This window comes from Trichomycterus rosablanca, chromosome 22 (assembly GCF_030014385.1).
Source record: "Trichomycterus rosablanca isolate fTriRos1 chromosome 22, fTriRos1.hap1, whole genome shotgun sequence".
In the NCBI taxonomy this organism is placed as follows: Eukaryota; Metazoa; Chordata; class Actinopteri; order Siluriformes; family Trichomycteridae; genus Trichomycterus; species Trichomycterus rosablanca.
In genome coordinates this window covers 2870270-2897192 of record NC_086009.1, presented here as the reverse complement: position 1 = coordinate 2897192, position 26923 = coordinate 2870270, and the positions used below count along the sequence as shown (strand labels likewise).

The window sequence follows — 26923 nt, the reverse complement described above, 5'->3', positions numbered from 1 at the left end:
ATACACAGTGTATGTGTGTGTGTGTGTGTGTGTGTGTGTGTGTGTGTGTCTGTGTGTGTGTGTGTGAAGCTGATGGGGTGTATTCACTCTATAATTTCCTGCTGGTGTAACCACTTCCATGTGGGACCTGCCCAAAAAGAGGGGCCCACTCAGAATTGAGGTAAGTATTGCATACACAAACACCCCCCCCCCCCCCCCCCCCCCACACACACACACACACACACACACACACACATAAACTTAACACTCTCTGACAAAACATAAGGCTGAAAGCGTGTATAGCATCATGCTATTTGTATTTGCCCAATGCAAACATTTATTTCCATGTTTATCTGATCTTGTGTAACATGCACCAATAAGGGTCTGATTTTCCTAAAATGTAATATTTAAATACAAAGAAAGGTGGGAGAGAGCACGGTAAAACAGGAACAGTCACATCTGGCAGTTATTTTAATAACATAATTCTTAGGGTCTTGTTGGGTTTATTTAGGGGACACTGTGAGCTTAAGGGCATCTGCAGAAGAAATAAGTCACTGCTTCTTCTTAATGTGTAAACAACCATGCCTGGCCATTTTTACATAGTTTCTTATATTAAAATATTTAAATGTAAGTTTGTCTCTGTTTATATTGGTCTCTTTGTCCAATAACGTAAAGCTTGCTTGACTGTGGATAGTGCCACCCATGTTGCAGTGGCTCCTAAATTATGGCTGATTTTGGTGCTTCTTGGATTACCCAAAACCATCCAGACCAAATGTCCTTTCAGCATAAGCTGACTGTTTGGGTTTTTACCCCTGACCTTGGAAAAGACCACTGCTCCATGCACTGTTTATTGGATGTAGTGATACTAGCACTATTTATATGGGCACAGAGATGTCTGTAGTCAACCATATTTGCATCACATGATTATAATAATCTAAAGTGTGCCATGTATCTTCTTAAAATCCCACAATGAACTTAATTTCCTAGCAAATGTTTAATCGTGTTTTAATCAGGTGCTTTTACACCTCTATCTAAACTTTTGGCTTTAACTGCACTTAAATCTTTATAAGCAACACTGAACAAGTAAACTGCAGAATTGTGGAATCCCTTTCTACTGTATCTTCTCCATGGTTTGCAGGAGAACATTGCTTCCCCCTCCGGTGGACACATATTGAACTACAGTTCCATCTTCACCTGCTTCAGTATTTACTAAACTGTTCACAGAAGATTTTATCCTTAGTTATTGTAGAATGGATTAGAAATAAAAGCATTATTGGCAGTGGCATTGGCAGTAGGGCCACAACAAGGAGGAAGAGTGAACTAGTCATTGCTCCTAAGTGGACAATCTGACCATAAAAAACATTTCTACTTATATTATTTAAGCTGCTTTTGTATTTATAGGTCACCACAGTGGTTCCATTTGGTCTGCATCTGATTTGGCACATTGTTTATGCCAGATGCCTGATGCAACCTCCCTATTTTATCCAGGCCTCGGACCAGCACTGTACAAGCACTAATATGCATTTTCCACTGACTAGGATGTTACACCCTGTGTTCTGAAGCGACCCTGACCAGGTAAGCGGTTAGAAAATTAACAAATGAATGAATAAATATCTAAGTAAATATAAATTACGAATGGCAGTTGCTGAAAATGGTGTTCGATTCAGAAAACTCAAGAGTCGACTCTGAGTTTGATTCCAGGAATTGATGAAGGAGCCGTTATATGCGAATCATTTTCTTTGAATCAATTCGACTAAATTTTCTATTGGACTCTATTAAGAGAACCGGGGAATCGACTCCTAATCAACTCCTAGCTTAATAGGTGAGTGAGTATCACAACGACGGAAGAGAAAGAATATGATTTTTTAAGATTTAACAAGCTTTTAAATAAGACTGCGCTAATGTAAAACATTGTAAAGTGTAAATAAGGGAAAATATATTGTAAAAACAAAGTTTAAACTGTTTTTTTTGCTCGAAGTTTGGTGTTGTGTTTGCTAATTGGAAAAAAATAAGAGGTTGCTTAGCTACAGCGGTCAGTCTTGTAAATACTAAATACTTGTTAAACTAAAACATCTAATTAATATTAATTTATTTGTACAATTTAAGCTATTATCTAATGTTGGAATTTAACCAGTATGTGTAGTCAAATTGTCACATTCACTTTGGGGCATATGAGTAAATTTGAATGAATTGAAATTATCTAATTTGTCACAGACTAGTGGATCAAAATACATTTAATTTATCATACAACAAATTTTGTATAATGCTTTCTTAATGACTATTTCAAGATTTAAAATACATTTGGTGACATTCTGTGCCCATAAAAAAGCCTAGATTAACTTTACACATTAAAAAAATAGATGGAACACTGGTCTCTTAACCAAGCTTGCAACCAAAACATTGTTTGTTTGTTTATTAGGATTTTAACGTCATGTTTTACACTTTGGTTACATTCATGACAGGAACGGTAGTTACTCATTACACAAGATTTATCAGTTCACAAGGTTATATCAAACACAGTCTTGGACAATTTAGTTTCTCCAATTCACCTCACTTGCACGTCTTTGGATTGTGGGAGGAAACCGGAGCGTTCGGAGGAAACCCACACGGACACTGGGACAACATGCTTGGATCGCCCCACCTGGGGACCGAACCCAGGACCTTCTTGCTGTGAGGCGACAGTTTTACCAACTTAGCCACCGTGCTGCCCCAAACAAGACAATACACATATAACACTGGGACTTTGCACTTAAATTTCCTCTAAAACACAATGTCACTTCGTCAAACTTCCTCAACATACAGACCTTTCCATTCATTTATAGGGAAATTTTAACTAGCATAACAGGGTTGACACAAATGAGGGGACACATGTATGTATATCCTAATTTATTATTAAATACAAAATTGGACTTATGTACAGATTTTGTAATTTCTGACTTCTTTATCTTCATGGCCTACTGACAGATGGGACTGTGGCTCAGTCATTAAAGCAGCACCATATTAAATATGGCAGTCAGGAGTTGGAGGAAGGTAGGAAGGTTTTCTGTTTAACATTAGAAATATTTTGGGTTATGAATTATTATGCAATGACCTTGTTTTGTGACTGTATCTTTGGGACATTTAGCAATAATCTTGTAACACAGGTCACAGAGGAGGGGGTCAGTGCAAAAAAATTTTTTCTGACTGAGTATTATAGAGGAACAATTTGATTCTGATAGAAGTCTCATCCAGGATAGCGGTCCCATTGTTCACGAGGCATCACTGATTGGTTTGATGAGTATTAAAATGTTGTAAATTATATGCAAAGTCACTTGATTTAAGTTGTGGTAGATGTTGGACCAGTGGCCTCACCATAATCAAAACAACAATGGGACGATCTTTGTTAGCAATGGTGTTCCATTCTTCCAATGCAGCATCAGAGACCTTTGGGAATTGTTTACAGTTTTTCTGTATGTACTGAGTGCCTTCGGTTCACAGGTCAGTAATGTATTGCTGTCCACAGAGTGATTATTTCAGTAGTCATTGATGTATTTTGTTTGTCACAGGAGGCTCATCGAAGGGCTTTAGTGCTTCTCACTCAGATAACTGGGAGGAAGAGCCCAGTGCCCTTTTCTGGGAGTTCCATTGATGCTGAAAAAATGCAAATTATAGAGCAGTTGTTGCTCCACAAAGGTGGCCACGGCCAGACAAGGACGGGTAACGTTGATTCACATTCTGCAAAAGCAAAACTCATGCAGAGTGGGAAAAATAAGCCTCCAACCAGACGTGTTTACTTCCCATACCTGACTGATGGTCCAAGGTTAAAAAGCACCTTTCCCAGAGGAAGTCCCAACAAAAGCCAGAATCCTCAGCCAGCAAAGGTGTCTTCCCAGGCAGTCAAAAGTGCCACTGATAGTAAAATTACAAGACAACCCAGGAGCACAAGACAGGCTGCTCTATGCCAAATTGAGCCTTCAAAAAGGATCAATCAAATAAAGCCAAAAACAGGAGAGGTCAGCAGAAGACAAAGCAATGTGTGCTCAGAGCAACCACTGAAAACAGCAGGTCATCTGTTAGCTAAGCACAACCCAGCTCGGAGAAGGTCAGGATCTATTCCAAAGATGACCAACAGTCAATCTCAGAGGTCGAGGCGTCACATGGACTTGAGCAGCATCAATAATGAAGACCTAAAAGAGTTCCTGCTGTTACTGTAAGTGCTATTCCAAAACTGAAGGGACATTTACACTGCAGGATCCTTTTATATATCTGTTATCTCTAATATCAGGGGAATTCATCACATCGAAGATCTTGACTCTGTGGTACCAGACGAACCCCCCACTAAAGCTCAAATTAGTGGTAAGTGGTAAATTTGCTCTTGACTTATGTATATAAATACTATACAGCATTATTCACCATCACTGCTCTAATATTTATATAAATAATATAAATATATTTTTTGTCCGTTTACTGGTCATTGGATTCTCATTTCGAAAACCAACACTAAAAAACATACAGTCATGTGTCTTACAGGTGTAAAGTACATTATTTTACTACAGTATATTTGAAGCTGTAATGGTTGGGGTTGGTTGGCACTGGTTCTAAGTAAAATATATTTAATAAATGGATTTTTGTGTGTCTCAGCATTCAGGAGTCTGTTTAAGCTCTTTGCTAAGAAAAGTAATAGGTATATTCATGCCAGTGCTCTCAGATCTACGCTAGCCTCTGTGGGAACTCCCATCAGCCCAGAGGAAGCCCAGATGGTTCTGGAGAGGGTTGACCATGATAGTAAGTTTCACACTTGCGCTTAATTCTGAGCATGTGTCCAGCTAATTGACTCATCTGTCCCTGGGCTTTTGTTTTTCAGAGGATGGACTGGTTGGATTTCAGGACTTTCTGTACACAATGACCGAGAGAAAACTGTTCTTCAGATGGGTGAAAGGTGAGTCAGCTTTTAAATCGCTCCCATTCCCTTTCTGTTCACAAAGAACAGTATTACTACCCAGTATTCATGTATATAATACACAATACACAAGTGGCCAGTGTAGAACTGACCACACGTACATGTTAAGCTGATCGTCTTCACCCTGTTACAGCTGAAGTTACAAACCAGGCAGACGTGCCAGAGAAGGTGTTTTATAAAACCCTGACTAAGATGCTGAACGACGGAGCTCTGCCCTGCAGCATCGCAGAAGAGATCTTACAGTAAGATACAAACAGTCCATGCAAATTCATCTGAATTATTTGAATAATTATCAGCACTTCCAAATTTTTTAAAATTACCATTAACTGTCAATGTAAGCTATTACCATCATAAAACGCTGCGCCTGATTCACCGCACCGCTCGTCATGATGACGACGGAGGTCATGTGATTAACTGCAAACAACTGATGAAGTACATAAAGCCTTTGGGTATTTATATTTCATACAATAATCATTTTTAAGAATACATTCATCCTACCTACAACAAATAATTGTGTCTGTATTTCTGTTGGCAGAGAAACATTCTCAGATAAACAGTCCCTACCTGCAGCATCCCAGTCTGAGCGTCAAAAAGGCTCCTCGCACCAGGCTGCCACGCACAGGCAGAATTAGGTCTGCCAAGAACTGGAAGATCGTCGAGTTTGAGGACCGGAACAGACAGGTTTCATTTTTTATTTTGTTTCTTTTTGCATTTTTCCCACATTACCCCCCTCTGTTGTAAAAACATGAACGGCCTGTAGACTCGTGGTCACTTCTTTTACACCAGCCAGCAGTGGATTCTCACAGTAAACCATGGAGTGTACAGGCTGTGCTCCACAACTCGTGCTGGTGCCTGGAACAGAAAGCAGGAGTCAGTGTTGCAGTGCTTTGCAGACCGGTAGCACTGCTACTTATCAGACTGCTTCAACACCCACATGCCCAATATACATGAAGTACAGAGCATCATACCGTATATAATGTGTCCTCATAATAAACACTGACCTCCTTGTGCTTCCTTTACAGCTTTCAGACAAGCATTCTGGGGTGGAAACTAAAGAGATGGTCACCCCGGTGAAGATCAAAGTAAAGCTGGCATTGAAAGACCGAGACCTTACCTATGATCAGATCGATCAGATTCGCTCTGAGGTAGGACAGTTGACAGATACAGTGACCAGTGTTGATTTTCTGGCACTCTCTTGACTTTTTAGTACAGTCCACATATTCTGTATCAGCTTCAGGCTAAACCATTTTGTCCAGCATCGTCTGACCCTAAAGATGATCTTATTTTATGGGCACAAATTCCTACAGTCACGTATCAGAATGGTGTGGAAAGCCTTCCCAGAAGTAAGTAGGCTGTCACTTTTGCAAAGTAGGGGCCAATCCTTTACTTATTACTTACGCTCATGGTTTTGAAGTGGGATGTCCAACAAGCTCATGGTTTGTGTAGGCGCCAAACATCACACGTCACAGGGCTTCATCTATGCCTTATCTTCCCCCAGACATAGCCGATCATGTCTGTGAACACTCCTGGCCGGCCAATAAGATCGCTGCGATTCGAACCCAGATCTCATATGTATATACCGGCTTGATTGACAGCTGGGGTCAGAGCACAGGGTTTACCATTATGAAGCATCCATTATGGTGCAAGAAGGTTCTCACCCCTGATTCCCTCTATTTTCTATTTTTCTGATACTTATGAATGATGTAAGACAACACGAGAGGGCCGCTCAGGTGGCGCAGCGGTAAAAACACACACTGGAACCAGAGCTGGGATCTCGAATACATCGTATCGAATCTCAGCTCTGCCTGCCGGCTAAGGCTGAGCGGCCACATGAACAAGGATTGGCAATTACGACCTCTGCTGGCTGATTGATGGCGCCTGCACAGAGATGAGAAAAGAGTGCGCTGATCAGGGTGTGTCTCTCCGTACACAACGCTGAGCTGCACTGCACTCGTCAAAGTGCAGGTGATAAGATGCATAAGGGCTGCTGCCCACGTGTCGGAGTGGGCGTGTGTTAGCTTCGTTCTCCTCAATCCGAGCAGGGATCGGCATTGGTGGAGAGGAAGCATGACGCAATTTTCATTTTTACACATAAAAGGAACAAGGTTATGCAACTCATAGATCAACCAGGGAAACTTAGCAGCAAAAACTGATTGGAGATCAGGCTTTCATCACTGTGTTGGGAAGTAGACCCACTCTTCAGGCAACCATGCCATTCATGGGAAAACTTGTGACTGTAGAGTGTCTGTTGCAGCTACAGAAACCAAAAAGTCGCCCCTGTTCACTAAGAAGTCAAGTTCACTGACTGTGTTCTCGGAAATCAAAGCTTCAAAACAGACAGGAAGCGTTGCCTCCAGGTATAGCGAGTACCAATTATTAAGGTATAGGAAATGCTTTGAAGTGCAGTTCAGAGAGAATTATGCAGTCTGTCTTTCTGTCTACCTGCAACCCTCCCCAGGATATAAACATTAAACTAAAACAACACAAACATAAGCGATTTCTAAACCCCAGCTATAGTATTCTTAGCCTTGTGTCTTTTTTGTCTTGTCCAGTCTCAGGCTGGACTGAAGCGCTACCTGGACACTCTGACTCAGTATAAACGAAGGGACTGGTGGCACCTGTGGGGTTTGCTGCAGAACTACTGTCGCCAACATGACCGCAGGGATTTCGCACAAACCTTCAGCACGTACTCATGGTCCTGGAGCATCTGCAGGGAGATGATGGATGTCAAAGAGCTGCTGCAGGACCAACTTTCTCTACCAGAGCTTCCAGTTAAGTCTGTGGGTGGAGGGAAGAGAACACGGCACCACAAAACGGTTTTAAAACTCCGGTCTGTGCAGCGGCAAACCTGCACACATTAGACCAGCTTACATTAAAAGTTGTTGGATGCATGGATCTTGTGTGGTGTTTTTTGATTGAAGTCAGTTTGAAGGTGTAGTGGACATTTTTGGTTGTTGCTGTTGTTCATACTACAATCGTATTAACATCTATAGAGAAAGTGACAAAATGATGTTGTCAAAACAGTTTAATTAAAGCTGGTGAATTAAATTGTACTGTAGAGTACCGAGGCGGCTCGGTGGGTCTCCTCACAGCAAGAAGGTCCTTTCTGTGCGGAGTTTGCATGTTCTCCTCGTGTGTGTGGGTTTCCTCCGGGAGCTCCGGTTTCCTCCCACAGTCCAAAAACTTGCAGGCAGGTTAATTGGAGACACTGAATTGCCCTATAAGTGAATGTGTGTGTGTGTCTGCCCTGCAATGGACTGGCGCCCCGTCCAGGGTGTTACTGTGTGCCTTGCGCCCATTGAAAAGCTGGGATAGGCTCCAGCCAAACCCCCCCCCCCCCCCCCCCCCCCCCGCGACCCTAATTGGATAAGCGGTTAAGAAAGTGAGTGTAGAGTACCGTCCAATGGAAAACAAGGAATTAGAATCATTCCAAACTATTTACTGTAGTCCTGTTCTGTCATAATTGTAACTAAGTGTGTAAAACATGACGTTAAAATCCAAACAAATAAATAAATAAATAAATAGAATAGTTATGAAATGAAAAGATTGACACCACTAGGGGGAGCAAGACTACCACACACTTAGTTTTAGGTACTGAATGAAACGACACTACTACTAATAGTCATTTTAATACCAATGATAAAATTATTATTAGTTATAGTGTTCTTTTTATTTTAACTATTACTCTAAAGCAGCTTTAACACTCAGTGCTTAAGGCATCAGTGTAAGTGATACAGAAGTATAAGCAGAAAAAAAGCTAAGTGCGTTCTACATAACTAAAGAAGCAGAAAACGGTTAAATATTTAATCACTTGTGACTATGTTTTTGGGATCATAGCAAACCCCAAACTACGTAATGACAACTGCTGATATGAGGTCACAGGCTACACAATATATCAGCCACCTACAAAGAGCATCAACTCACGCATACTGAAATCAAAACATGAAAACTCCATATGTCACTGCCAAATTATATAAGTCGAAACATAAGCTCAGATGTGCATAACGATGTCTATTTCATGTCAGGTTATGTTAAATGTTGGGCTGATGGTTGTTACACATGTTAAATGCAGGTAGTATAAAGACCAGAATGACTTGGAGAAGGGCCTGATTGTTATGGCCAGATGACTGGGTTAAAATATTTCTAAAATAATAAGGGGCGCTTACAGGCAGCGGTCTGAGGAGGTGTCAGAAAATGAATGGTCAAGAATCATGAACGCCAGAAGACACAAAGGCTATGGCATCTAGTACAGACCAACAGAAGTGGGACCCAAATTGCAGATTATTGTAATACAGAACACAGTGCATCAAACCCTTTTGTGTTTGGGGCTTTGTACTTACAGGCCAGTCAACGTGCCCATGATATCTCGTGTCCATCATCGAAATCACCTACAATAGGCACGCAGGCGTCTGAACTGGATACTGGAGTTAAACCTCTTTTAAATCATTACTGTTGTGCTCTTCAATATCAATAAAAATGAACTTGTTTTCTTTGCATTAGCTCAGGGGTGTCAAACCCTGCATTATGGTGGTCCTCAACGTATCCTGCTGTGATTGCAGACTTCCTTTTAAGTCGTGGACCATTTGTTGTTTTTCTAGGAGGCTAAATTCTGTGTTTGGTGTCAAAATGCCAAATTTATACTGTTTATTTATAATGTATATCTACATTTATATTGTACTCATTTACCACAGACACGGCCTCATAACACAAGAAACGAACCGGTTTTTCTTCTTAAAGCACAAACTTGTTTTCACTTTCACATCGTTCATTACATTTCCTCCTTGTGCATTTTGGGATGTTTTGTAAATACTTGTTGGAAAACCGCCTCAGTTAAACGCTGATGTGGAAACACTGCCATCTATATACATATATATAAACTTTCTGTCTTTTTTTTCTGTCAGGCTTTCTATTTTTGCTAGATCTGACCTTTGTTTTGTGTATCTCTGAGCTATTCTTTAGGGGTTGTAGTAAGAACAGAGATTACTGTGGTGCAGTTCATTGGTTAATGTTTTCGGTGTTTCTGTTTTAGGTTTTTTTGCAACTAATTTTGAGGAATGCTGTTGTGAAATCCTGTGTGGGACATTTTTCCAGGAACATTTTTCAAACCAGTTGCACAGATACACGTTTAAGGTGTTTGTTAAAGCTTTGTGGCTTTTTTATTCAGGTAACGTTTGTCCCTAAAACATTATTAAGTCCATTTACTTTCCCATGATTGTGAAATGTTTTTAAATACATATTTTAAGTAACACTGTCCTAGTTTACTCTCATGAACACATGAACCTTGTATTTATAGGTACAAATGTGAAGTGAAACTGTTTACTGGAAGCGTATTATATACTAAACACAGAGGGTTGAACACTTGCTTTCCCCTGACTATATTCATAATCATTTAATATCTGTATAGTCATCAGGTTAACATTTACCTGATCTTGATTTCTCTTCTTCTTTGTTTTGTCACAAGCATTTCTGACCAGTAAATTCTTTCAGTTTTGTAATAAGCAGTTCAGGTTTAACAGCAGATATGCTACAGAGTGAGTAAAGAGCTGTCATCACTCTGTGTTGATAATAATGCATCTGAACTTTGCTCTGTTTTGTTTCTTTTCAAGTGCAAACCCGTTGTGTTTGGAAGATTATTTGGAAGCCCAAGTTTACATATCTGGGGACACTTATTTATTTCAGATTTTAAAAAAAGATGACTCAAGTAAACACAAGATTTATTAGGACTTATTTAATCGCTTGCACCACACAGACACCGGAATTTCCCAATATAGCCTCTCACGGCCAGTTGTGTCTGATGACAGTTTTGGAATCGGGTTTGTACAGTTCAGCCAAACAAAATAATGTAGAAATTGTTTGTAATTACCGAGTTAAGCTATTTTTGCCATGCCTTTTCTATACGTATAAGGCTGGTTTTAAAGACAAAACCACTTTGCATTAAATATACACATTATTTCCAAATGTTTTGAACTAGATTTGCACTTTCCGAATGTTGCACAATACAGTTCTGATAAACAATACAGTAAGAAGATTGTCTGTACATGTTTATCTATTGCATTGGAACTTTATCTGAGCGAACGATCAGTAAGTACATGGCTGTGGATGCAGTAACAGATGTGGGACATGGTGTAGACTCTCTGGCCTGTCTGAACCTGCTTTGACTGTCCCGGGGTCTGAGAAGAGGAGGAACACAATCAACAAGGAGGTTTTACATTATAATTCCTGCTCCGCTGTTACATTCGACTTGACACCTCAAAACAACACAGATGAAGATGCAACTTATACGCGTAGGATGGGGCGGGATGGTGGGTAGCACTGTCACAAGGTCCTGGGTTTGATTCCTAGGTGAAGTTTTCTAGGTGTAGGACAGTGGTAGCTTGGTTGTCATTGTTGGGCCCCTGAGCAAGACTCTTAACCCTTAATTGTTTGAATTGCATTTAGTGCTAATTGTAAGTCGCTTTGGATAAAAGTGTAATGTAAATGAAGGGGTCCAGATCCCGTCTGTGTGGGGTTTGCATGTTCTCCCTGTGTCTGTGTGGGGGTTTTTTTTAATCACAGTCCAAAACATGTAAGTGAGGTGAATTGAAAGTACAGAATTGTTTAACATTGAACTGATGAATCTTGCATAACCGGTAACTACCTGTCCTGTCATGAATGTAAACAAAGTGTGTAAACCATGACCTTAAATTACTGATAAATAAATGTGAGACATTTAGTGTATGCTAATCCTGTGTATTGTTTAAATCAGTCTGTATGTTTTTGCTGCCTTTGGAAACCCAGAACATATTTCTGTGTCCATGCTGTTGTGTAAACAAGGTCTCTTGACAACAGATTTAATTATACAGTTAAGAGCTGTTTGGACAGTAAAGTGACGTAACGCAACCAAAGTTCACCTGATAATCTGGTAACCCAGCAAAAGAATGAGGAAAAGTCAATAAATCTGGACGTCAAAGTCCCTGATTGTGAAAGATCCCCCGAGGCTGTGAAGAGAGGGAGGAGAAAGTGCAGCAGGGAGGGAGTTTCAGGGCAAAGCGAGAGCTCAGTAAGTGAAATTGTAAGACTTTATTAGAGAGAGGATCAAGGAGAGGAAAGGAAGAAAGTTTGATAAGCGGTCGGAGGAAATGTGTGCCGTGTTTGTTTAGGTCCAGGCCAGCCAGTATCTTTATATTTAAGGCTATGAGTGTAAGAGAGGCACAGAAGCGCTATGTGTCCACCCTCAGGATCCAGCTGTCAGCACCCACATCTGGAGAAGGCAAAGGACAGAGGTGCGAGAACTCGAACCGTATCATCGTTACCTCAAAGAAGAGCCAAGAGAGAGAATTCAGCTCGGGTAAGGGTGTAACCATGCACCACTTTTATATCTATTCCACACAGGACCAGTACCATCAGATCTGTGTGTGGTACATCAGATCAAATGTAGCTTCAGCTGTCACTGTTAAAGAAGGAATCATGTTTAGGCATAATAGATGTAATAGTATGTGTTTTGTCTTGTTAACAAAGCAGTATGTCTTATGTGCATGAACAAATATCATGGTTTTTATTATTACATCTGGGTTTGGACTACTACTGAGCTTTGGGGATACAGGGTTCGAATCTCAGCCGTGCTATTGGCCTGTTGGTCATCTGCATGGACATGATTGCCTGAGGAGGGTTGCGGCAGGAACGGCATCCGGCGTATAAACTGGTATGCGGACAGATCCTCTGTGGCGACCCCTACATACGGGATTGGCTGAATTTAGAAAAATACATTTGGATTAGATGAAAGTACTCAAACACCACTAATTAAAACTGTTTCCAGTTTAAAATAGTAAACTTTTTGTTTTAGCAAAGATTTTTAACCACACCAGGAACCCTGGGTACCTCTGATGGACTATTCTTATCAATAGGATTCAAGTCTATTGTTTTGTTTAGAAGGAGAAGCCATTGTACAACAGTGCTCAATATTTGAACCCACAACCTTGGGTTCTTGTTGGTAACCCATAGCTCTATCAACTGAGCTACCACCATCCCGTCTTGTATTTTTCTAATATGTTTATATACATGTAATGACTCAGTATAGTGTGCAGAGAAGCAGCTCCATTTTGTGATGCTCCCACCTCCATAGTTCACTCTGGTTATGGTGTTTTTGCGATCATATGCACAGCTTTTCTTTCTCCAGATGAAACATTAAATTATCTTTAGAAAGCGTTTTGTTTTGTAAATGTTAGATGCTATTGTGTGCTTTTCTGGCAGATTAGTTTTGTGTGGGATGTAGAAATGCTTCTTGTTCTCGGTGGGCCTGTTTTTTCCAGCTGTGTTTAGTTGACTTTTTAAGTTCTTTATTATATCTTATCTTCCTCAACTTTCTTAGCATCACTATGATATCTTGTGGGACTACTTACAATGTCAGTGATTGTTCTACTCACATTTAACCAGCTGTACTGAGGGGTGAAGTTAAGTATGATGTGATGTTTAAATGTGTTCGATTCACCACTTAACTCAGACCTGTACTTGCCCTTCAGCTCAGACTCTGTACTGAATATTTAGTAAACGTCTTTTTTTTTTACCCTCAGCCAGGCCAGTGCCCTCATGTAGTTATCTTTATACAACAGATGGAAGCACAGCCATTGTTGTCAATAAATAAATTCCTCACACTCATGACCCCTTTCTGTCTGTCCTATCTCTTCTTTTGCGTATTTCCTGCTTTCAGACTCAAGCAGGAACACACAGAACCACAGAACACACTCGTCCTACTCATCTCAGCCTCGTTCCCCTTTGCTGAAAGACGGGTGCCTGAAGTCGCCTCTGGGAGACGACAGTGTGTTCAGAGGATTGCAGTCACCACAGACAGGAAGTCCTCAGACACAGAGTCCAAAATACACGACAGGTAAATGTGGGGTAACCATATTCTCTTAAAAAAAAACATACAGAATAGCGTGCAGACCAGAAAGGCCGAATCCTGGACACCCTAGTGAACGTGAAGTCACTACAGCCTTTCATAAAAAAATATATGATATACTCATGTATAGGTAATCAGTCTAAACATGTTAGGTGACCTTTCTAACCTGGTCATGCTGGATTCCTACTAGCCGAGCATGATTAGTTAGTTGTGTGCTGAAGTCCTTCATTCCACAGCACCCACACAACCTGTTGTTTGTTATGCATTCCTCTACCTGGGCTTTTCATGTAAGGGAAATGTGTGTCTCTAGTAAAGGCTTATCACTCCAACACACACACACACACACACACACACAAACACACACAGAAAGAGCGAGTGTAGCCACTCCTTGTTCATGTATGTGTTTCAACATCTGTGTTTCTTCCCCACTGATCCCAGAATTACCAGTGAAAAGGAGAAGTAGTTCAAGTACAGGTAAGCTCATTTATATACCTGTTTTTATTCTCTCTAATCATAATTCTTTTATTTTTTCTTATTTATACACTTAAAACTACAGTTCAAAGCTTTACACATGCACTCAAGAATCTTGCTACTGTGTTTTGTCTGTGACTGAATGATTGACATGAAAATATTTGACCTTCTTTATACGATTACACACAGTTAAAGGCAGGTTAAACTTTTACCCGGTTTTATTCACTGCACAGTTAAACACGTTATGACTTATTTTCTCTTCTCTAATCGCACTTTTTCATCTTTCTTGTTCATAAAACATTATGTGCGAACACATAAAGGGCTTTTTGATCCCCCCCAGGTAATTGTAATTGTTTCAAACTCTAAAAATATGTTCTAGACGAAGGGATCCATAATCATTTAGTATTGTGAAATTCTGTTATAAAACCTTGCTTATCAAATCTTTAATAAGCCTCTGGTATAATAAGTCTCCTGCCCTCTTCCATCTGACATGAACATTCATTTACTTTTTATTAACACACAATTCATTTTGACTTTGCATCTAAACAAACACTCTTATGGTCAAAAAATTCATGAGCCTTTGAACAGCTAATTACAAAACCATGTTCATTCATACAGAGTTCGAATCCTCCTGCTGCTTGAGGTTGAGGTCTATGTTGTTTCGTTTCTGCAGGTCCGTCTCTACAGATTGTCCCCTCCTGTGATCAGGTGGAAGTGTCTGTGGGTGAGACAGCACGTTTAAGCTGTGTGTTTAAAGGCAGTCCGCCCATCGTTTCTTGTTGGACCCGCAACAAAAGAGAGGTACGGACACACACTCCTACAGAAAAAATGTCATCCTTTCAATTTAAGACACTTAAAACACTGACTTTTAATGACATTGACATGTTGGACTGAGCACCCACATTTTAGTAGTATTTATTTACAAACCCTATTTCTGGAAATTAACTTTTATCAAACTGACAAATGAAAAGTAAAGATTTTCATTTTGGTTTATCTGAAAGCTCGGGCCGAGAGATGTGGACTGTGTTAGGAGGCATCGGTTTTCCGAAGTGCTCCCAGGCCTATATTTGTGGCTATATTTATCACAGTAGCTTGCAGGTTTTGTAAAAAGGTCATGCACATTCAACAGTGGTTCATTCGACAACTATGACTCTCTCTGTAGGTGGTTGAAGACGGCAGGCACAGTGTAGAGAGCGACAGTGAAAGCAGCTCGCTGGTCATCTCTGAGACTCAACCTGAAGATGCTGGACGATACACACTAGTCGTACGAGATCGAAAAAGCTCTGCCCAGTATACCCTCGCACTGTCGATCATCGGTAAGCTCCGTCCCTACACCCCTTCACCCCTGTATAGTGACACAGACACAGAAATACATACAATATTTGCCTCATCAATAATTCAAGGTCTCAAAAGTTGACATACATTTAAATTACATGCTTTTAAATTGTTCTTTTGCTTTGATTGAACAATGAGAACACATACCTTAATTTTACAAAAAGCCTTTTATTTATTAGATGTCAATTATGTGTTTTCTAAAAATCTTCTTAGATTAACTCCTAATTCGTTGTGTCTATTGCTTTTGGAATTGGTTGTCCAACAAGCTTCTGGTCAGGCGTAATGACATTTATGATTTGTTTGTGTTACAGAGAGACCCCAGCCTCCTGCCTTGTGTCCAACAGCGGTCGTGCTTTCATCACAGTCCCTGATCCTCTCCTGGTCAGGACCATGTTATGACGGGGGCTCGGTGGTCACCGGGTACGTGGTGGAGTTTCAGCCTGTGTGTCCGGCGGAATCCGGAGACTGGGGTGAACTAGCCGGCAGTGAGAGCACATCACTCACGGTGAGCTCTGGACTCCAGACCGACGGACAGTACCGCTTCAGAGTCAGAGCCGTTAACGCTGTGGGACTCAGTGACCCCAGTCCAGAAACTTCCGTGATCAGCATGGACCACGGTCCAGGTGAGGAACACGGCAAACTGATTTACACCTTAGTGCGTATCATTAAACAAAACATATTACACAGAGGAGAACTGAGTGTGAATGTCGACATATTTTGTGAAACATAATATTTATTTAAGGAACAAGGAAATTCAATTACTGTATAGTTCTTTTTTTAAAGTAATTCCCCTCTTTGTTAAGTTCTAGGTCAGAGCAACAGGCCAACTTTTCATGATCTATTAAAAGAAGGTTACATTACCTCAAAGCGGTCTTCATATTTATGCAAACTAAGTAACTTCAGTAGTCAACAGTCCTCCAGTTATAGCCTTTATTTCATGCAAATGCTTCTCAAAAGTGGAACAAAATAATCGTTCGCTAATACTCTGTAATAGTTCTGTATTCTGCGCTGATGTGTTTATTCTGTTTTACAGAAATGCAGCACGAAGAGAAGTTAAATCAATACGTGACCATTACTATAGACGATGTACACAAAGTCACTGACCACTACAATGTACTGGAGAAACTGGGAGTGTAAGTGAACTTCATCACTCATAAATCAAGCTCTAATGTGTGAGACTCTGTGCTCCTGCTGGGTCTTGCTCTTAAAGCACATCAGACATAGAAACATGATCTTAAACTGACTGGAGCGTGTGTGTGCAGGACGGTACACGCTCGGTTTTCCCTACAACCCTAAAAAGATATTCTGAGGAAAGGAGCCCTGCAGGAACTGCTGATAGAACAGGCTGCACATTTTTAAAAGCACGTTAAGTCAGTCTTTAAGATGAGGAGGTTTGTTATCGGCTTCAGTGAGCCATGAACACTGAGGGAAACAAACAAATCTACTTTGTAGGGGTGGGTGACGGGGGGGGGGGGTTCCTGCCATTCTAAAACATTCCTGCCATTTAAATAACTCACAGATCCTAACATTACACAAAGCTAGTGAGTGGAATATGTTATTTATAATTTAAATAATTCCCCAAGTATATACGAGGGATCTTCAAAAAGTTTCTGCACTTTTATATTTTGGTTATAAACAGTGAGGGGTGGGAGGAGTAATCGGTCGTGTCTGAGAGACTGAGACGCTTATAGTCTGGATTTAGCTCCATCTGATTTCCACCTTTTTGGAAACTCAAAGAAGCTTTAAGGGGAAGAAGAATTTCATGTGGTGATGATGTGAAAGCAGCGCTGCACCAGTGGCTACAAGCTCAACCAAAAACATTTTGACTGTAGAAAAGTGATGTAAAAGTGTTTTTAAAATTCTTAATAAATAGAGTTTAAGAAGTGAGAAACTTTTTGAAGAACCCTCTTATTTTTATATATATTGGTTCACTGCATGTAACCAGATTTGTTTTCATTATTTAATATACATACAGTGCATGTATCCACTTTGAATTTATGAAAATTATGTCTTTTAAATTTGTACTTCTTAATACAATAAAAGTATGGATTTACAAGCACACACAAAGATGTTTAGAATTTGACCAACACAGATTTAATCATTCGATTTTTGCAGCATTGAGCTTCAGTCTGGACCCATTTTCTCAGCAAACTGTCTTATTACTAGCACTCCTGTCGACCACATGTTTAGTGTTTCTACAGAATACCCTGTCTTCTGTGTGTCCTTTATTTTAAATGATGATGGTCAATTTGTTTAGTTTTATCTGACCACTAGTTTCATTTCTGTATAGGCTTGTATGTACAGTAAACGTTAGCAGTAAAGTTTTGTGTGTGCTGCAGTTCAGTGTTTATCTGTGTACCTGTTGTTTCTGCTGTTTTTAGGTTGCCTTGTAACCCTTTCTTACAAAAAAAAGCTCATGTTTAGGTTCAGGTGTGCACATATTCTTGGCTTCACCTGTAGGCTTTTAATCAGCAGATTTAAATTTAAAGTAATAAACTAATCATTATAATCCTTTTTTTTACTCTCAGAGGGAAGTTTGGTCAGGTGTTTCGGCTGACCCATAAGGAAACGGGCCACGTGTGCGCCGGAAAGTTTTACAAGGGGCGACGGGCGAGAGAGAGAGAGGCGGCCAAGAAAGAGATCGAGCTGATGAACTCTCTCCATCATCCCAAACTGGTGCAGTGCCTGGCAGCGTACGATAACAAGCCTGAGATTGTGATGGTCATGGAGTTGTGAGTATCTGAGTTCTGTAATGTTGTTGTTTTATGTTTGGTGTTGTTACAGTTTTTCATTTTGAAATTATTACTGTATTTTTTTTTGGTTTGGATGCTGTGCTCTAGTTTATAATTCACTTATTGATTGGGCTTTCAGAGGGTTTGATGCTGTCACAGAAAAACACATCGTTTATCTTCAGTAGGCATTACATCTACCTAGTATATATGTATATACTGTATATCCACCCTCCTTTTCTCCTAATCTAGTCATTTCCAATTCCCTGTTGTAGTTCTTCTTGAAGCTTGTACCACCGTTTTTGCTGCAGAGAGCTGCAGACATTTCCCTGTTGACACGTGTAGTCACCAGTTGCTTCTTTTCACCAACCAGCAGTGGGTTTCCACACAGAGCCGCATTGTGTCACGCTATACTGTGAATCCCTCACTACTGGTTTTGGCACCTCAGTCCCGGAGATCATACATCACAGCGACAGTAAACACACCCTGTTCAATGTTCAATTCATCAGCGACAAACGTCTGCAGTTTTAAGCATGTGTATTTGACCGCTGCACCTGGGCTCCTCCACATTTTATCTTTTAAGGTGCGAGATTAGCGTTTGCTTAAGTGTTCATTTGAGGGAAGCAAAAAAATTGTTGGAGAGGTTTATCACACTTGCTGCTTTGCTGGCTGGAAGAAGGTACCTGCACAGAGACGGGGAATAATGGAGATCAGTGTGTGTATGCGATACGGATCTCTGTGTGAACCCTCCTGGTTGGCTGCTACATACAATGGTTGGCTACTACACATGTCAGAGGGGCTGTGTTTTAGGTAGAGCCCTCTTTGGTCAGGGTAGAGTTCTGCAGCAGTGAAGGAGATACAATTCAATTGATGCATCAAAGTTTGTAGTTTTCTAGTACTGTATCAAAGTAAAAAAGACAACAACATTATCAGATTGTGCAGCTGAACAAACTGTGTATTCCTATCTGTGCATGTGTAGCATTGCAGGTGGGGAGCTTTTCGAGCGCATCGTGGATGATAATTTTGTGCACACGGAGCTGGCGTGTGTTGATTACATGCGTCAGATCCTGCAGGGTGTTCAGTACATGCACCAGCAGAACATCGTCCATCTGGATCTGAAACCTGAGAACATCGTGTGTGAGAACAGAACCGGCTTCAGGATTAAAATCATCGACTTTGGGCTCGCCAGGAAACTGGGTGAGTGTGGACATGGGTCAGTAAATCAGATTTAATGTGGTTTTTGTAGATGAAGCATATACTTGATCTACAGCTGGGTGCAAAAACGTTTATATTCTAACAGTAAAATAAAAAAGACCACTCTACTCTATCTGCATTCTTCCGTTGCCATGCGTGTTCCGTTGCTTGTGACAACATTAAAACCCGTTTAGAAAGCTAGAGAGACGACACGGCACACGCATGACCACTTTGGAACTCCCTCCGTTTATTATATAACTCCCCCCCAGTCAACATAACATTACAAAGGTTCCTACCCCATAACTAAGCTGATACTACATCCCCCTTTCTAGGTAACTTGTCTGGGGGTACTGTACCAAGTTAACAATTTAACAACATTGAACAATAGTGCAAACCATTTTCTGTTTCTACTATTTCCATGTTTTATTTATTTATTTTTTTAAGAAGGGTGGGGTGGACTACCCATCCCTTCTGCCGAGTGAGGGGATTATTCTGCCCCATTGCCCACTCAGCTCTCAGTCCTTCAACTATGTACTGACAAAGTCCTTAAAGTGACCTGGGGCCCTTCTATTTCTAATGGGGTATCGGCGCTCAGGTGTCTTGCTCCTCTGCTGATGTTGAACTTGAGCCTCTGGTGAAAGAAAGGTTCTGTCTGTGTCAGACACAGTGTTTTCTTCTGTCGGTGTATCAGGTAAGTTGGTTGCATTTTCAGGAGCCACCGGGGTTGGCGAGAGATGGAACCTGTTTCTCCGGAAGGTACCCCGTGGTGTCTCCACCATGTAAGACCTGGGTGTATCTGCAGCAGACACCACTGTGCCTCGTTCATCAGTGTCCTTTACCCACACATGTTTTCCCGGGTGCAGGTGTGTCATGTCATGTGTTTTGTGTCTACGGTCGTAGTTTTGTTTTTGCTTTTGCCTGTATATGTTCTCTGTCTCTTTTAGCTTACCCCAGTCCACACATCTTGGCTTGAGTTGTGATGGGGCAACAGGAACAGACGTTCTTATCCTTCTTCCCATGAGAAGCTCAGTGGGGCTGTATCCATTGGCCAGTGGAGAAGCACGGTAGGCCATAAGGGCAAGGTAGGGGTCGGTTGACTTTTTTAGAAGATTCTTGACTGTCCTCACCGCCCTCTCTGCCTCCCCATTGCTCTGTGGAAAATGAGGACTGGACGTCACATGGTCGAAGCCCCAATTCTGTGCAAAGCGTCTGAAGCTATCAGATGAAAACTGTGGTCCATTGTCCGATCTCACCACATCTGGAATTCCATGACGAGCAAAGATTGATTTAAAATGCTGGATCGTTGCTTCTGAAGTAGTGGATGACAACTTAGCGACTTCAAAGAACCTGGAAAAATAGTCAACAATGATAAGGTAGCGTTGGTTACCATACTGGAAGAGATCAGCTCCGACGGTGGACCATGGTCTAGCTGGAAACAATGTTGGCATCATTGGTTCTTTTAAGTTTATTCTTTCACGTGCACATGTGTCACAGTTCTGAATCATCTGTTGTAATTCTTTGCTAAGGCCTAGCCACCACACCGACTGTTTAGCCCTCTCTCGGCATTTTGTGATGCCCAGATGTCCCTCGTGCAACTTGTTTAACACATCCGCTTGGAGTGATGCTGGAATGACAATTCTTTCTCCTTTAAGCAGTACTCCGTTTTGCACAGTGATTTCACCTGAGAATGGCAGATAGGGATGAATCACCTCTTCAACAGAGAATTTATCTGGCCAACCGTCTACACAGTGTTTCTTGAGCTGGCGAAGTATAAAGTCTCTGTCTTGGTGTGTTTGGATTTCTTTGAGTCTGGGCTCCGTAACTGGCAGACTTGCCATGACAGTATCGACGTAAAGGTTTATTTCTTCCTCTTGTAGTCCGTCCACTGTGTTACTTACAGGAGCCCTAGAAAGCACGTCTGCTGTTGCAATATTCTTACCGGGCACATGGGAAATTGAATATGAAAACCTCATCAGTCTCATTTTAAGACGTTGTATTCGCGGTGGGAGCATGTCTAGCGTTTTTGAACCCAGCAGGGGGACCAGGGGTTTATGGTCTGTCTCTATGTGGAAGTTTTTCCCAATGAGAAACTCTGCAAACTTTTCGCAGGCCCATGTGGAAGCCAGTGCCTCCTTTTCAATTTGAGCGTACCTCTGCTCAGTGCTGGTGAGGGATCGGGAAGCATATGCTACTGGTTTCCACTGTTGATCTGATTGCTTTTGGAGGAGGACGGCGCCTAACCCATATGATGAAGCGTCGGCGGAAACCAGCGTCTCAGCATTTGGATCATATAGTGCCAGTCCCGGTGGTGTTGTAAGCTCTCTTTTAATTTTCTCAAAGGCCTCATGCTGTTGGGACCCCCACGCCCACATGTTTGACTTCTTCAACAGATCTCTAAGTGGACGTGTTTTCTCAGCTAAATGGGGTATAAATTTCCCCAGATGATTTATCATCCCCAGGACTCCTCTCACCTCGCTAATGTTGTGGGGTTCTCTCATGGCCTTCACAGCTTTCACCTTTTCCGGGTCTGCACTCACTCCTGATGCTTCAATAATCTGTCCCAAAAATTTGATTTTGCTCTTAGAAAACTCACATTTCTCGTTGAGTGTAACCCCGGCCTCCTGGAGTCGTGACAGTGCTGCACGTAGCCTCTCATCATGCTGCTGTTGGGTAGCTCCCCAGATGAGTACGTCATCCATCTGACACAAAACGCCCTCCAGACCCTCAAGGATTTGTGACATGCGCTTTTGGAAGTGCTCTGGAGCAGAAGAAATTCCAAAGCATAAGCGGTTATAACAATACCTCCCAAACGGCGTTATGAAGGTCGTGAGAAGTGAGGATTCTTTAGATAGAGGAATCTGCCAAAACCCAGAATTCGCATCTAACTTTGAAAACACTCTGGCACCTGCCAGTTGTCCCAGTGTGTGCTCTACAGACGGAAGTTGATGTCTTTCCCTCATGACTGATTTGTTCAGTTCCGTGAGGTCAGTGCATATTCTCACCTTTCCTGTTTGTTTAGGCACTACTACCATGGGTGCACACCACTCCGTTGGCTGTTCCACTTTTGAGATGACTCCTTGCTGCTCCATTCGGTTTAATTCTTCTTTAACCTTTGGTAGGAGAGGGAGAGAAATGCGTCTGGGAGTGGAGAGAGAGAAGGGTTCAGCGTCTGTTTTTAGAACAATGTTATATTCGCCCTGCATTCTCCCTAGACCATTGAATAACTTAGGGAATTCAGCCCTTACTGCTTCGTCTGTATCTAGGCTGACAGCATCCAGCCTGGCTACCAACTGCAGTGCTACAGCAGCTGAACGGCCTAACAATGGTGTGGCCAGCTCCTTCACAACATAAACTTCCTGTGAGGTGCTCTTTTGTCCTTTCTTTAGTGTGGCTGTGAATATACCTTTTACCGTTAGTTGCCTTCCTCTCGGACCCTTTAAAACCTTCGAAGCTCTTTTCAGTTTACTGAGCTGGTCCTGACTGCACATCCTCTCCGGAACTGCGGTTACGTCTGCACCTGTGTCTATTTTACACACAACATTACTATGATCCATTTTTATTTCTGTCATCCAAGGGCCTTCATCTGCCTTTGCAGTAAGTGAGCCAAGGAATACCTCTTCATCTTCTACGCCTTCAGTCAGTATTGCAACATTCCCGTCATTAAGCCTTTTAGTTCGGCATACTCTGGCATAATGTCCCTTTTTTCTGCAATGGTTACACACTACGTCCTTAGCTGGGCATTGCTGCAGACTGTGACCTCTCAAATCTCCACACCTTTTGCACTGTGTGTGTTTGATGGTCTTTGTTCGTGCTGTATTGCTAACTGATAGGGATGACTGTGGCTTAGCTCGTGTGCTTTTGTGGTTCCATCGCTGCTGCGAATGCACGCTGTCAAGCTGTGTGTTTGATGCATCAGCCTTAAAATGGCTTTTTAGCATTTCTTGTTGTTTCTTTATTTGCTCGCTCTGTCGTGCTCTGGTGACTGCTTTGACAAGTGTTAATTCGGGATCCATTTGTAATTGTTCTGACAGTTTAGTGTCTCTTAGTCCAACTACTAATCTGTCTCTCACCATTTCATCATGCAGTGCTCCATATCCACAATACTCGGCAAGACAATGAAGTGCGGTAATAAAACAGTCAACTGACTCACCCAACTCTTGCTGCCTCTGATTGAATTTTGCTCTCTCAAAGATGACATTTCTCCGTGTTATAAAATGTGCATCAAACTTGGTTGTGACTGTGCTGAATTCACTCGCTTCAGCAGGACTCAAATGCAGAGAAATCAAAATGTCCTCCGCTTCTTCCCCCATCGCGTAGATCAGCGCATTCACTTGGTTTTCATCAGCTTGTGTTTCCAAGCCTGACGCTATCCGAAACCTCTCAAAGCGCTTTATCCACTTCGGCCAGTCTTCAGCCTTGAAAGTGAATTTCTCCGGCGGTGGGACCTGAAACAGGCTCATATTTCACTGCTGCGGCGTTAGCTTGCTTTAGCGGTTTATGCTGCCCTCCGGCACTTTTTTTTTTTCTTAGACAAAAAAGATCAGGTTCGTATTCCTAATCCCACTTCTGACACCATGTTCCGTTGCTTGTGACAACATTAAAACCCGTTTAGAAAGCTAGAGAGACGACACGGCACACGCATGACCACTTTGGAACTCCCTCCGTTTATTATATAACTCCCCCCCAGTCAACATAACATTACAAAGGTTCCTACCCCATAACTAAGCTGATACTACAATGCGGGCGACTTGACCGTACAGTAGGAGTCACTGTTGCATCAGCCGATTGTGACTGCTGAGTTTTTGTGTGGCTAACCAAGACTTAAACTTGATCCTGGTGTCTCTACAGTGCACCTCCCAGTGGCTAGACCTGAGCCTGAGACTGATGAGCAGAGACTGATGTGTGTGTGTGTGTGTGTGTGTGTGTGTGTTCCTCAGACCCCTCCACTTCTTTGAAGGTGATGCAGGGCACCCCTGAGTTTGTAGCTCCGGAGGTCATCAACTTTGAACCCGTGTGTCTGGCCGCAGATATGTGGAGCATCGGAGTCATCTGCTATATACTGTGAGTCACAGCGTTCAGACTGACATCAGACGTTCTTGTCCAGCATCGGTTTCTGGGGTGGGAGGTTACCTCTGTAGTGAAGCCCTTGGTTTTGGAATAGGATTTCCAACAAGCTAACAGTCAGGTGTGCACATACTTTTGGCCATATTAGGTACAATCATCTTAAAAACAAAATTATATTTGGAAAATTATATTATTAAAGTATATTGACCTTATATTAAACATATAGCATATATAATTATATCTTTATAATATACATTATAGTTTATCAATTATATTTATAAATGTTTGAATTGAACGATTAACCTTGCTGTGTAATCGTGGCTGTGGCTGCCATCTAGTGGTCACTGATGTAGTTGTATTTTTATAAGAACGGTTTTCGTACGCATGTATGATGAGGCGCTTGGGTGCAGTGGTCCATTGATTCGGGTTCGAATCTCAGTGGTGCTACACAGACTGGCTAGGTCTGAGGGGGTAAAACCTTACCATCTAGACCTAACCCTTGTTCTTGACAGATGACTGAAATCTGTCGCTTTGCAACAAATTTACATTGATTAAGTATTTTCCCAAATCAGTTTGTTTTGTGTGTGTGTGTGTGTGTGTGTGTGTGTGTGTGTGTGTGTGTGTGTGTGTGCAGGTTGAGTGGTGAATCTCCGTTTCAGGGGGACAGTGACCCAGAGACTTTGGCTCTTGTAACAGCAGCTCAGTGGGAGTTTGATGAGGAGAGTTTTGATGACATTACAGACCAGGCCAAAGACTTCATCACCTCTCTACTACAGAAAAATGTCAGGTTAGACTGAACTAGAGAAGCGTTCACACACACTCCAAACTTGCTTTCAAACTGTTAGAGAGGTCATGTGATGAACTAGCTGAAAGTTGTTTGCTTTCTGTAATGTACAATGAAATAAAAAGCACCTGCACCAGTAGTGGATGATTTACGGAGGGCATTAAGTGTGTAATACCATCCGTTGGACTGGCAGCTTCAAAATGATGTTGCATTCAGACGGCCGTATGTATCCACGTTTCCTTTCTGTGTGCAGGCACCGGATGTCCTGTGAAGAAGCTCTGGCTCATTCCTGGATGGTACCGTTTGAATGTACAGATTCTTGTAATACCAAGAATCTCTCTAAAGACAAGATGAAGAAGTTTCTTGCCAAGCAGAAGTGGAAGGTACGTATATGGGTATTGATCCATTTTCCAAAAAGATTCAATCAAAAAGATTTAATTAACTGAATGTGCTGTGTTTGTGTGCAGAAAACAGGTAAAGCCGTGCTGGCGTTGAAAAGGATGGCTATGCTGTCGAAATCAGATGGATCTTCATCTCTGACCAGTCCTGTAGATGGTAAAATAGACCCACACACACTCATACCTTAAAAGTATTCCTCTGTAGTGTTTCTCTGAGTATATTTGTCTGTATGATGCAGTATTTTGTCCTGTCCTTGTTTGCAGACACACCGGATGTTCTAAACATTCTGGAGAAGAAGATGCAATCCAAGCCTGAATTAATTATTGCTCCGTCCAGCCTGTCTGTATATGAGGATGCAACAGCACAGCTCTGCTGCCAAGTCACCGGTTAGACATTCATGGTTACCATCATTACATGTGCAGATGAGCCAACATTCCATCAGACAGTCAGTTGTGTCTGTTGAGCCCCTGAGCAGTTTAGTAGCACCTCAGCATAATAGACTAATTCTCCCAAAATTGTGTTTTTATTGATTACAGGGGCCAAGCTATGTTAATATACAGTATATCAACAAATATGTGTGGGACGTGTGGTCCTTAAAATAAATGCCAATGGCATTTAATGGCATACCAAATGGCATACCATTCCTGACTGAAATCTGTGTGTGTGTGTGTGTGTGTGTGTCAGGTTACCCAGACCCTGACGTGATGTGGCTGAGGGATGGAGAGGTGCTGCATGAAAATGAGGGCAGTGTACAGGTGGATTATGAGGACGATGGGACGTGCATCCTCACACTGGGCAGCGTTTCTCTTCAGGACAGTGGCACGTACACCTGCAGGGCCACCAACGCCCATGGGGAAGCGAACTGCTCCGCCAGACTTACTGTAGTGAGACGGGACAAAGACTATACGTACAAAAGAAATACGTACAAACACAAATAAAGCAAAAATGTTTAATTATTAATATTAAGAAAAAACACTGGTCCGCTTTATCACATGAAAGTTAGACTGTGAACATTAACAATGCGCTAGATATAATATGACTAGAATTGATACTGTGATTAATCATGATGCAATTTGTTTTTCTGTACATATCACTTCTATTCAGCTGATTAAAAGTAAATGTTTTTTTAATAAATTGAAATAGTTTGTCTTGGT

At 41.6% G+C, this 26923-nt stretch overlaps 2 protein-coding genes across 2 annotated transcripts; both read left to right on the top strand.

The window, feature by feature from the left end:
* The first annotated feature begins 1782 nt into the window (after positions 1–1782).
* LOC134336123 (EF-hand calcium-binding domain-containing protein 3-like) lies at positions 1783–7813 on the top strand. Its single transcript, XM_063018812.1, has 11 exons — positions 1783–1801; positions 2944–3009; positions 3525–4168; positions 4244–4314; positions 4600–4743; positions 4823–4897; positions 5052–5160; positions 5258–5367; positions 5454–5599; positions 5941–6063; positions 7471–7813. Exons 2-11 carry the CDS (start codon positions 2986–2988, stop codon positions 7777–7779), a joined length of 1755 nt encoding a protein of 584 aa, XP_062874882.1. The 5' UTR covers positions 1783–1801; positions 2944–2985; the 3' UTR covers positions 7780–7813.
* Positions 7814–11980: 4167 nt separating this feature from the next.
* On the top strand, positions 11981–26918 carry mylk5 (myosin, light chain kinase 5). The gene is made up of 15 exons (XM_062984864.1): positions 11981–12245; positions 13605–13781; positions 14232–14267; positions 14938–15065; positions 15427–15580; positions 15911–16222; positions 16633–16732; positions 18128–18331; positions 19308–19525; positions 24460–24583; positions 25221–25373; positions 25624–25753; positions 25838–25925; positions 26033–26155; positions 26454–26918. The coding sequence occupies exons 1-15, from the start codon at positions 12092–12094 to the stop codon at positions 26705–26707; spliced, it is 2355 nt and encodes a 784-aa protein (XP_062840934.1). The 5' UTR covers positions 11981–12091; the 3' UTR covers positions 26708–26918.
* Positions 26919–26923: the final 5 nt, after the last annotated feature.

What these genes read in the sequence shown, in the direction of transcription:
- LOC134336123 (XM_063018812.1), top strand. Translation starts at nt 2,986, where the DNA reads ATGGCAGTCAGGAGTTGGAGGAAG. An exon ending in ATCGCAGAAGAGATCTTACA is followed by an intron (nt 5,161 to 5,257) that starts GTAAGATACAAA and finishes TGTCAATGTAAG; the next exon opens with CTATTACCATCATAAAACGC. An exon ending in GAAGTACATAAAGCCTTTGG is followed by an intron (nt 5,368 to 5,453) that starts GTATTTATATTT and finishes TTCTGTTGGCAG; the next exon opens with AGAAACATTCTCAGATAAAC.
- mylk5 (XM_062984864.1), top strand. Translation starts at nt 12,092, where the DNA reads ATGAGTGTAAGAGAGGCACAGAAGCGCTATGTGTCCACCCTCAGGATC. An exon ending in ATTGTGATGGTCATGGAGTT is followed by an intron (nt 18,332 to 19,307) that starts GTGAGTATCTGA and finishes GTGCATGTGTAG; the next exon opens with CATTGCAGGTGGGGAGCTTT. An exon ending in TCTGACCAGTCCTGTAGATG is followed by an intron (nt 25,926 to 26,032) that starts GTAAAATAGACC and finishes CCTTGTTTGCAG; the next exon opens with ACACACCGGATGTTCTAAAC.